General features: G+C 40.9%; 1 protein-coding gene across 1 annotated transcript; it reads left to right on the forward strand.

Moving 5' to 3' along the window:
- The first annotated feature begins 882 nt into the window (after window positions 1-882).
- Window positions 883-10,297, forward strand: TMED2 (transmembrane p24 trafficking protein 2). The gene is made up of 4 exons (XM_082853473.1): window positions 883-1,155; window positions 2,605-2,797; window positions 5,615-5,722; window positions 8,767-10,297. The coding sequence occupies exons 1-4, from the start codon at window positions 976-978 to the stop codon at window positions 8,889-8,891; spliced, it is 606 nt and encodes a 201-aa protein (XP_082709599.1). The 5' UTR covers window positions 883-975; the 3' UTR covers window positions 8,892-10,297.
- Window positions 10,298-11,715: the final 1,418 nt, after the last annotated feature.

An 11,715-nucleotide genomic window follows, 5' to 3' on the forward strand; every position in this document is an offset into this window, starting at 1 on the left:
ACATGCCAGGACTAGTGCCTCATGAGTGACACAGACTGGTAAATAACGATAACTCAGTAGGCACAAATCTGCCTTGTAAACACAGAGGAAGGGGTCTAGTATTTGGCAGAAGGAGGTCTGGAAAGGCCATCTGAGTTGGGTTTTGAGGGATGAGTAGGAGTATGCCAGGAGGCAAAGACTGGAAAAAAATTGTCTTAGTAGCTGGCAAGAGCTAAAGGGGTGTGGGGTGTCAGCAAGACTTTGGGGAGGTGAGAGACTTCTAATTTTGGAGCATGTAGACAAGGTAAAGTTTTTTTTGTTTTTTTGTAGTTGCATTATATACATACAGTAAAATACGGAGCATTACTCTTAAGTATACAGCTTCCTGAGTTTTAAAAAAAGCGTACGTAAACACTCATGTACCCATCATTTAGGTGGCGATATAAAACATTTCCAACATCGCAGTAGGTTTCCTCGTGCCCCTTCCCAGTCTATACCCGTCCCCATCCTTCCCCAGTCGGTTGTTGCGAGGTGAGGAAGGCTAACATAAAATCTCAAGTCCTTGGCTTCAGCCCCATTCCTCCTTCCACTTCTATTGCTGCCTCCAAATCTTTCGCCGTCTTTGTGGATAATCCTAAGAAGGTCGTGCATGGGGCAGAAGAGGTTCCTGGATACTACCGCTTTCTAGTGTGCTTCACGGAAACTTAGGCTGTACGCGAACGGGGATAGGGATACGGACGATGGTTTCTGGTCCTTCGGAGCCACCGTCCAGGCTCGGGCCGCGCAGAGCCGCCTTGTCCCTCGGCGGCCGCCGTGCGTCCGTTACGTGGCAGCAACTGGCGCCCACCAATCCACGGCGCCCGCATCAGCCCCCTCGGGTGGCGCAGCCGGAAGGGGCGGAGCTGAGGTGGCGGCGGCTGAGACGACAGCGGTGGCAGCGGTGACGGCGGCTCTGGAGGCCGCAGTCCCGGTCCTGGCTTCGGCCCCAGCCCCACCATGGTGACGCTCGCTGAGCTGCTGGTGCTCCTGGCCGCCCTCCTGGCCACGGCCTCGGGCTACTTCGTCAGCATCGACGCGCATGCCGAGGAGTGCTTCTTCGAGCGGGTCACCTCGGGCACCAAGATGGGCCTCATCTTCGAGGTGGCCGAGGGCGGCTTCCTGGACATCGACGTGGAGGTGCGGGCGCGTTGCCCGCGGCCGAGGCGGGGTCGCGCGGCCGCTCGGGGGTTGTCGGCACCCGGGGCCCGCGGGGGGAGCGGGACACGGAGGCCGCTGTCCGAGTACTGGGAGGGGCCCGAGCCGCCACCCGGCGACCCCCTAACGGTCCTTTTCCCCGCGCCCGCCCGGATTCCGGGCTCCGCTCGGGATACGGAGCCGTTGCGTGGTTGCTTTGGATTCTCAGCTTGAACGGCGTGTTCCCCTTGGAACCTCTCGCCGAGCTTTGTCGACCAGGCGCCGCGTGTCAGCTCCGGGCCCAGGAGGCGTTTCACAGTCGCGTTTAGCTAGTGGCAGGTCTCGATCCGGTCATCAGCTGCTTCCCTTCATAGCGCAAATTAAAGTTGAGACGTGGCATGGAAACTTCTGAAAAAGTAAATCGGAAGCTATGGAGGAGTGCTAGGCAGACGTTCACGTTGTGTTTGCCTTTATTTTTTCACCCGAGTTAACTCGTTCTTACACAAACCTCCGGATACCTCGTTTAGCCATCTCATGACTAGGAGAGTGGAGTTGGGTCATGCAGTTTAGAAGTGACTGCAGCGTAGTATCTGGAGAAAACGGAAAATTACTTTAAGAAACTAGCAGTCCCTAAAATTTCTCCTGTGTCTATTTTTAAGTTCAGGGAATGACTCGCCTTTGACTTTCTTTTTAGGAAACCAGATGTAATTACTATTTAAATTCACCTATTAGTATGATTAATTGGGTCTAAGGATTTTCCATCTGACAGTGACCATCAACTGAGTGGGACATAAATCGCACAAAACAAGTGAAGTCCAGAATTAAGGAGATGACGGAAGGAATGACTGTTAAAATTAGCTAAGATCTTAAGACATCAACTATTTCAGTCTGCACGTTTTACAGGTGGCACGGGCTTCATCAGAGGAACTGACTTGAGCAAGGCCTAACAGTGGGGTAACACACTGGGGTGAGAACATGGGGCTCCCAATTTCCAACTTAGTCCTTTCCCTTAGACCTTTAGGCATCTCAGATGAAGCAGATTCCTTTACCGGCAGATCAATCAGGAAAACCTAGATGTGTAGCTTGCTCAAAATTCTTAGTTTTAAAGAGATTTATTTTTTTCTGGTTTTGATATTAACAGCTACATATTTGCCTGTTTGTTGGTGGTGTTGGGCCACTTGAAGACAAGTGTAAGGTGTGTTTCTGAGGGGTTTACGTTTAAGTTGGACAAATAAGACAAATGTTGTCACATAGACAAATGTACAGTTGAAAGGTGTTCGGAGAGCCTTGTTTCTTAAATGGGAGAACTGCAGCCGAAAGAGGTTACTGTCAGTAACTGAAGTGGAGCCAACGGCAGGTTACATTTTCTTAGAGAATGTTCTGTTGCCAACAGACATCACTTACGATTTTAAATCTTTTGAGCTATCTCACGCGTTTCTCTCCTGCTTCCAGATTACAGGGCCTGATAATAAAGGAATTTATAAAGGAGACCGGGAGTCCAGTGGGAAATACACATTTGCTGCTCACATGGATGGAACATATAAGTTTTGTTTTAGCAATAGGATGTCCACCATGACTCCAAAGATAGTGATGTTCACCATTGATATTGGGGAGGCCCCCAAAGGACAAGACATGGAAACAGAAGGTGAGATGAACATTCAGAAGATTGATAACACATTCTAAGAGTTAATATTAATTCTGTACATTTTATCCACCTGAGTGGAGTGTTTGATATTTTAGGTTCTCTGACTGTATTTATGATCAAAAACCTTTTGTGAAATAATACTTTTTATTTATCGAAATCTCCTAATTAACAAAAAGAAGTTATGGGAGGTTCATGTTTATATTTTACTTCTTTACAATTGCCATTTCAGGCAGCTTAGTCACTTGTGCTCTTATAAGCATGTAGGTTACATGTGTCTTAGGTTGTTTGTTCTGTTAATTTGCTTATTCTGGTATATACATTTTTAGTTGCTCATTTGTATACATGACTAGTTTAGCTAAACTTTTTGTATGTGTGTGTTTATATCTTACACTTTTCTTCAGGTGGTGGAGATACCTGGGATGGTATGTGGATTGATTTTTGACAGCATCCTGTCCTTCTGCATATTTTTGTTGGCTACTGTCTAATTTCTGCTTTCCTTCTTTCTAACCTCAGTTTGTTAGCATGAGAGTGTTTTTTCTCTTAGTTAAAAAAAAAACCCTACAGCTAATTTAGAGATTTAGAGTGGTTGTTTTTTGGTGGTTTTCTATTTGGTTACAGGAGATACAGGTTAGGTCATTTGAAACTTGGTTAGATGTGAAATGCAGTTCTAGGAGCCATGTCTAGATAAGGTGACAAAAGCTTTGTCAGACATATGTTGCAGTTGGATTAATTTTTATTCCTCAGCTGACCAGCAGTGAACCCTAAATTGATTCTTCTGGATAAATTGCTTACCAGGAACCAGCATGTAAGGATTTTTTTTTTTTTTTTGGGCACAGTACATTTCAGGATTTTTGGAAACTAGTAGTAGTAGTAGTAGTAGTAGTAGTTTTAATAGTACTTCATAGTATTAATGTGATATCATTTGCCCTAGATAGTGAGCACTTAGTAGAGTATTTACATAAAGAAGGTGAACTGTTTTTAGGTGTTGAAATCTATAGAATTTAGAGAATCATACTACTAAGAAATTTCTGTGCTTGCTTTCCAGGGTCATTTGCAGTTCAGGACTTGGCTAATTCTCAAGGAGAATTAGGAGTTTTGAAGGGCTTTGACTTTGTTCATTTTCTGGAAATTAGTCCTTTCTAAATAGTCAGAAAATGTTGGCTGATGAATGTGAATACTCTTCTTAAATCTTTTAACACGATATTTAAAATTCTCGCTTTTGCTTGTTAATATCAGTGAATGGCAGCTATAAAATCAAGCTTTCCTCTAAAGCAGTGGTTCTCAGGTTAGGATGATTTTTGCCCCCCAGGGGACATTCGGCAGTATCTGGAAACATTTTTGATTCTCATGGCTGGGTTGGTGGTTGTACAATGCATTGGACAGCTTCCCACCACAAAGAATTATGTGGTCCAGAATGTCCATAGTGCTTCTCCTGAGAAACCCTTCTCTAAAGGTTCCACCTAGTGCCTGGGCTTTTCACATGAAGCTAGTGAGGGATCATTTGTGATTCCAGCCCAACTACCTTAAAATGGTAGAGGCTCTTGGTTTCTCTTAAGAAATGTAGGGTTATCTGTGGAATTATCTTGGAATTCAAGATGAGGCCCAATCTTGGGCAGTCCTGAAGAAACCCCTCCGATGCAGTCTTCCCTTGTGGTATATGTTTTTCATACCTGTTTGTTCATTGTCATAATACAGCATTACGTAGAAGCATACACTTATTTTTCAGAACTGTTAGTTTACCTTGCTAAAGAGAATACCTGCTTTTAAACCTTGCGTGGCTGAGAGCTTGTTTCTTCACTTGCAGTGCCTGCTGTTTCCCACTGTAGTGAAATTATTGCTTTGACTATAATAGAAGAATGTTGAGTTGGTGTGGATTTTCCTCAGAGCATCTTCATGTTTTTCTCTGCTCAGCTTCATAAAGATTAAAAGTCAGTTTTGATACTACTCCTAAATTAACATTAGAGTTATATGATTTTTTAAGAGTAGATTTTGATTTAGTTTAAATATCATTATTTATAGGATTATTATTAGGGTTTTGTTTATTTTATGTTTTGTGGCACCTCCTCCCCACCCCCCCCGCCAGTCTTTTTATTTTCTCCACTATGGTTAGCAGTGAGTTTAGTGAACTTAAGTTAGGAATTCCTTGGAAGACATTTCTTAGGGTTGTAGTCCTTTAGTTAGTAAATGTTGTGTAGTATGTTTCCTACTCTGAAAAGGGTTTCTCTACTGGGAATGAACTTGAAAAAATGCGTTGAGAATTAAATTGTCATCAGTGGTCCAAAATGATGTCTGAGCCATTTCTTAAAAATAGCTTCTTTTGGGGCTTCCCTGGTGGCACAGTGGTTAAGAATCTGCCTGCCAATGGAGGAGACACGGGTTTGAGCCCTGATCTGGGAAGATCCCACATGCCGTGGAGCAGTTAAGCCTGTGCGCCACAACTACTGAGCCTGTGCTGTAGAGCCCACGAGCCACAACTACTGAGTCCGTGTGCCACGACTGCTGAGGCCTGCGCACCTAGAGCCCGTGCTCCGCAACAGGAGAGGCCACCACAATGAGAAGCCCGTGCACCGCAACGAAGAGTAGCCCCCGTTCGCCGCAACTAGAGAAAGCCCGTGCGCAGCAACAAAGACCCAACGCAGCCAAAAATAAATAAAATAAATAAATTTTAAAAAGTTAAAAGAAAATAGCTTCTTTTGTATGCCTTCTCTGGAGGAAGTTTTTGGTTTTTTTTTTTTTTTTTTTTTTTTTTTTTTTTTTACTGCTTTTCAGAAAGAGATTGCCAAGTATGAGCTAATCTGTTTTCACATCCGTTTGTAGCTCACCAGAACAAGCTAGAAGAAATGATTAATGAGCTCGCAGTGGCAATGACAGCTGTAAAGCATGAACAGGAATACATGGAAGTTCGGGAGAGAATACACAGAGCAAGTGAGTTAATGATTTGACTGGGGGCTGTGTCTGGGGGCCGTGAATTGGTGATGGTGTATTACCCAAGAGCTTGCTTGTATTTTCCTCATTTGGAAATTTTGCAAACATAAACATACTAAAATATTGACTTAAAAAAAACATCTATGCAAAGATATTTTTTGAGTATACATGTTTCTTTGTAGAACTTTGTACTAGACTAGTTTATTATTGGGACATTCATTCTGAACCAAACCTTAAGAGTTTAAAAAAATGTATGGTCAGCTAGGGAGTAAGCTAATGGTTTTCGTAAAGCAGAAGGGAAAAACACTGAAAAATGGATATTGCTTTTTTTTTTTAACTTTTTATTTTATATTGGAGTATAGCCGATTAACAAAGTTGTGATAGTGTCAGGTGCACAGCAAAGCGACTCAGCCATACATATACATGTATCCATTCTCCCCCAGACTCCCCTCCCATCCAGGCTGCCACATAACATTGAACAGAGTTCCCTGTGGTATTGCATTGGTTTTAAATCACACATCTGAAACTTTTGTGCCAGTGTGGTAAATGTTATATGCTGAGGCTTAGCTGTTCTTCTAAAACCTAATGTTTAGTCTAGTTAAAATAGAAAGCATTAAACCATGAATAGAGGTACTCACCAGGTGAAGATCAGTTTGGGCTCCCAAGTTTGTAAACTGGGAATTGAGAATGTATTAGTCTTCAGAAACATTGATAATTGGAATCCCATCTTAGGTTGCAAGAGCCTGTTTTAGCCCAGGATGTAGCATTAATTATGTTGGTTTTGCATTTAAAATTAAGAGGTACCATATTGACCCACAGACCAGATGACCATATTTTAGATCCAGGTCCGCACCCATTCAGTATCTTCATCCTCCATGTTGTCCTTGGGGATAGACCTCACTGGGAGCAAGCTCGTCTGTAAATGTAAAGTGGCTTATGTCTGGAATCTTTGTTTTGAAGTTGGGGTAGGGAGTGGAGAGAAGAGCGACTCAAATAGATAAGAACAGGTTGAATTTCTTCAAGATGTGATTTCTGTTCTTCCCACCCTCTTACATCTATTCTTGCTGCGGATGGAAAGGCCCCTTTAAGACCTAGAGTGCAGACTTCACCTGTCCTTGGGAGAATAATGAGTAAATGTAACAGACTGGAGAAGTGCCTCTGTTCTCCCTTTTTTGGGATGGAATGGGGCCTGAGATGGACCAAGGCTTTTATGCATACTCTCTTGCCTCTTCCACCATGATTCCTTCTCCTTGCCTGCACTCTTGATCTCCTCACCCTCTGGAATCCCTACCTTCTCTCCCTTACCTGTTGGTTATTTTGCTCCCAGGTGGGGGCCAGCCCATTCTGGGATGAGAAGGGCAGTGAACAAAGTGTGAGGACTCAGAGTTTTCACTGCTTTGTAGTTTAAGTAGTTCAGGCCAGGTGGCTTTAAGGAAATAGGAGGTTCTTGGGAACACAGCAGCCAGAGGAAGCACCAGTCTTCCAGTCTATGGGGACATCCAACCTTATTCTCTCGTCGTTAATTTGAATGGAGATACTCTTGTATTTGTTTCACAAACAAAGTAGAATTTTAGACATTCAGTTTAACTTCACAAATCAAATAGTTCCCACAATGTTGTTTGTTATTTGTACATCTTCCTATAACACTGGCTTCTCAGAGATGGCTCTAATGAGACTTTTTTTTACACTACGGTATTGTAATAGCTCTGTGTTGCTTTTAGATCAGGCTAATGTGTGAATGGCAAGAGAACAGCGTCTTATATACACAAATTTTCCTAGATGGTTACTTTCCTATGTTAGTATGCTTCAGTGTGTTCTATTTAAGCTTAAAGATGCATTTTTCTATAAGTGAAGGGAGAGATAAATACTTCTTTTTATGTGGTTGCTTAATATTTTGAAGTGTTTACTCAGCCATTCCCCTTTTAGACAAAAATTTTAAGATGCTAGTCATTCAGTTATGCTAGAAATTGGTTACTAAGTTTGCAGCAGAAATAAACTTCATGCCATGGAATTAGCACTAAAATGTAAGTGTTGGTGGTTTTTAGAGTTCTAGTTAATGTTCTTGGGCATGTGTCTGTTTTTAGTCTGGAAAAAAACCCCACTTTTTTGAATAACTACAAGTTATCTTTCTGGAAACATTTAATTGCTTTTCACTTCTTTTTGAGTGATCATCAGTCCAGTATTTATTGCAATTCTAGTTTATCTTTTAATAAATGGTATACATACATCTAAAAATAGGACAGTTTTTCATCTATATTACTGTATTGCTCATTATTATTGTTTTTAGTATTGGCCATTTGCAGAAAAATCAGAAACTACCCAGTGCTTTTAAAAAGTTAAGGAATTTGATCAGGAAGTTGAAAGAATGGGATATAAATTGAGCGGAATAAAATAATATAGTCACGGCTGTTCCTTTGATGATCAAATTCTTAGCTTAAAAATGGGGTAAATCATGAGACTAGTACAGGTTTGTCTAGTAGTAGCTGCCAGTACTGGTCCATGAAACTGAGAAACCTCACCATCTAGAGCAGATGCTAAGTACTGTACGTAGTGCTCAGTAAATATTTATTGGATAAATGCTTAAAGAGAAAGGCACTTAGACTGACACATTTTGACTTGGTAGGTAGTGCTTTTTGGTTAACTCTGTGATCTTGAAATAATCTCTTGATTTTTTTTTTTAAGTCAATTTTCTGATTCAGCAAAAAGGATTGTAATGCAGGGACTTTCTAATGTGTTGGATTGGGTTTTAACCCTAGACTGTGACCTTAGGCAGGTCACTTGTCCTCTCTTTTCTCATGCATAATCAGATTGGGCTTGACTGAACTCCATGAATCTTTAAGGTCTCATCTAGATCTAAAGTTCTCTGCTTCTAAGTTCGTTAAGTTGCTTGGGGACAAAAGACAGAGGTATTTAGAGTATTGTGAGTGTTGTGTGAAGTATTACTCTCACATTGAGTTAAGAATAGGGGATAATTTATGATGCCTATGCTGTTTTTTTCTTTCTTTCTTTTTGTTAAATTTTGTTTGTTTGTTTGTCCTCAACAGTCAATGACAACACAAACAGCAGAGTGGTCCTTTGGTCCTTCTTTGAAGCTCTTGTTCTAGTTGCCATGACATTGGGACAGATCTACTACCTGAAGAGATTTTTTGAAGTCCGGAGGGTTGTTTAAAAAGCCTTTTCCTGATGATCTGAAACTCATAATTCACTGTTTACCAGACATCTTGGTCATAATAATGTCATTAGTTTCTATGTTTTTATTTTCTAAACTGTACATTCACAGCTTCTGTTTCTTTGTGATTAATAGAAATTGGGGGAAAACACTTTTTTAGGAAAGTTACAGTGAAAATTTGACATGTGATTGGCATGATTTCATATTTCAGTTCTTTCTCCATATACAGGTCCTTCCAGAACTCAAACACTGTAAGTGGAATTAGGTGTATAGTCCTTATTATATCTTCTTTCCTTTTGTTTTCATAGTAAAATGCAGTTTGTTCAGGATAGTACTTTACTGATAGTACTTTACTAAAAATGACTGCATTCTTGGGATCCCTTATCCTGCAGTTCAAGTCATTAAAGGTTCATTTTGTTGTTGAGTCCTTATCAGAAACAACAATCTGAATCTTGACATGTTCTATCCAGCCTAATGGCAGAGCTCTATGACTAGAGGATGCTACTAGGTTGGTACTTTTATACTTTGTCTGTCTTGTTTTTGCTTTAAAGATAAGACTTAAACCAACAACCTTTTTCCCCTTTAAAGTTTTACTTTGCTTAGAACTCAATCACCTCCACTTAAAATTGTTGACACAAGCAGCTAATAACCATTTTTTGGTTTCTGCCTAACCTTGTAAGAAGTCTCTATTAAAGCCAATTCTCTGGGTGTTGCAGCGAACGGTGGTTCTTTTTCTTTCTATGCTGGCACATCCACTTTCTCTACTCTTGGCACGGAGGAGGTATGCATTCACATAATTGGAAAAATCTGGATTTGTGAAGCCAAAGGGTTAAAAGCCTCTTGGATTTCTTTGCAGTGATATACAGCCACTATTTTATTTTTGATCAGTGGCATTTTGGCCACTGTTTAATTAGTGTACTGAGCATTACTGTCAGTACTAGGGTGTTTGTTTTTGTTTTTCTTGGGTCTTTCTTTTTTTGGCACATGTGAATTTTGTATAAAACGAAATGACTTTCTCTTGGCCTCTGATGATGGGTTTAAAATTAAAGGAGCATCTAGTTTTGGTGTGGGGATGATCCAGGATTATGTTGTGACTGATGTATATTGATTACTTGTACATTTGTTTTGGATCTTTGCAAGGGGAAAACCTACAAGTAACGAGTTTTATATAATTAATTTAAATTTGTTACAGGTTTTCATGTTCAGGATAAACAATTTTTCAACCTTGGGTGAAAATACTTGCAACAGTTTAAGGTGACTGTGTTTTACCTTAGGACAACTGTTGCATGCCAATTTGTGTGCGTGTGTGTGTGAAAACACTTCAAAATTGAGTTAAAAGATGTACATTTAAAATTGGTTGTGTATCTAATCTGCCCCAGGTCCAGTAAATAAACAATTCTTTTTAAAAACAGTCTTGGTATTCTGTGTTTTATATATTAACGATTAATTCACACTTGTTAAATACCAACTTGCTAATCATATTTGAAATGAGACATGTCATGTTTTCTGAGTAATGATGCCTGTTATAAATATGTTACTTTTTATGTCTGTAAACTTGAGGATAGTGAATAGGAACCCAATTTTAGGTTTCCCTGTGTGATTCCTTTGATGGGTTAGTGTTATTAACATCTTAAGTATTTTTTTCATTGGAAAAAAAGTTTGAGTTATTTTCACTCAACCACCTGGTTTGTGGATGTGGGAAATAACTTTAAAAGGGATCAAATGATTTGCCCAAGGCTCCCAGATGAAGAGTGATTGATGGGACCAGAATCTAGATCTCTGCCTTTAGAAATGTTTCCTCTTCCTCTATTACACTAAGGGCCTGCTAGTAATAAAAGAAACTATGGTTTATCCAGCACTGTGTAATGTTCTGGCCTGACGCTAAGCGCTTTACATGGTCTGCCTCATTTATTTCTCAAAACATCTATTACCTTGGGTGCTATTATAATCCTCATTATGGAAATAAGCAGGCTTGGAAAGGGTCCCCAGATCAGAAAATTAGTAAGTAGACCCCAAAATGAAAATGCAGCTATGCGTTTTCCTTCTGTCTTTGCTTTCAGATCTGTTTGGAAGTCCTATTTTATAAAACAGTTGTCAAAGGCGTTTTGAGGATGTGATGATGGCATTAAAGTGAAAATGTTGCCTTAGGCTTTACTCTTTCACTTTCTAGTTTGAAATGACTGGAGTTTGCATAAGTACTGTCCCCATTTATTCATTCCTAAAATATTTGGATGACTGCTGTGTGTAACCAGTTGTAGGCACTGAGATAAATAGAACAGAAAAATTCCCATTATCCTAGGATTTACCTTTTAGAAATTATATGGCATATTAATGATAAATGATATGGCGGAAAAATAAAGCAGGGTAAGTGGATTAGGAAGGCATCACTGAAATGATATTTGAAAAGTCCTGATGGATGTAAGGGAGCAAGCCAAGCTAAAGGTATGGGCCCAGCTCATAATAGCTGGTCAGTAAAAGCTTGCTGAATGAATGTACACGTGCACGGAGTCAATCCAGTGGTGAACACAGGAATAAGCTGCAGTGTTCCTGTTTAGGTCTCTGACCTCACTTCCTCGGAAGTAAACCAACATTTATTGTGTAGTAGGCAGTGGATCCCCACCATGACCCTGTTTTGCATATTTGGGGCTCCCGGGCTGGAGTACATTTCTGTCAACTCCCTCCAGACCTACTGTCCTTTGGCCAGGACGCGGTGTTGTGCAGCCACCTGCTTCCGACTGGCAGGGAAAGTGTGAGAGCCGGGGCAAAATCCCTCCCGCCCAAATGCCTGCTCGATGTGGAAAGGCGCTCCGAGCCCAGGTGGCTG

Source organism: Leucopleurus acutus, assembly GCF_964270905.1.
Source record: "Leucopleurus acutus genome assembly, chromosome: 13".
Lineage (NCBI taxonomy): Eukaryota > Metazoa > Chordata > Mammalia > Artiodactyla > Delphinidae > Leucopleurus > Leucopleurus acutus.

Coding starts and splice junctions, on each gene's coding strand:
- TMED2 (XM_082853473.1), top strand. CDS start 976: ATGGTGACGCTCGCTGAGCTGCTGGTGCTCCTGGCCGCCCTCCTGGCC. Junction 1,156..2,604: donor TCCTGGACATCGACGTGGAG/GTGCGGGCGCGT, acceptor TCCTGCTTCCAG/ATTACAGGGCCTGATAATAA. Junction 5,723..8,766: donor GGAGAGAATACACAGAGCAA/GTGAGTTAATGA, acceptor TGTCCTCAACAG/TCAATGACAACACAAACAGC.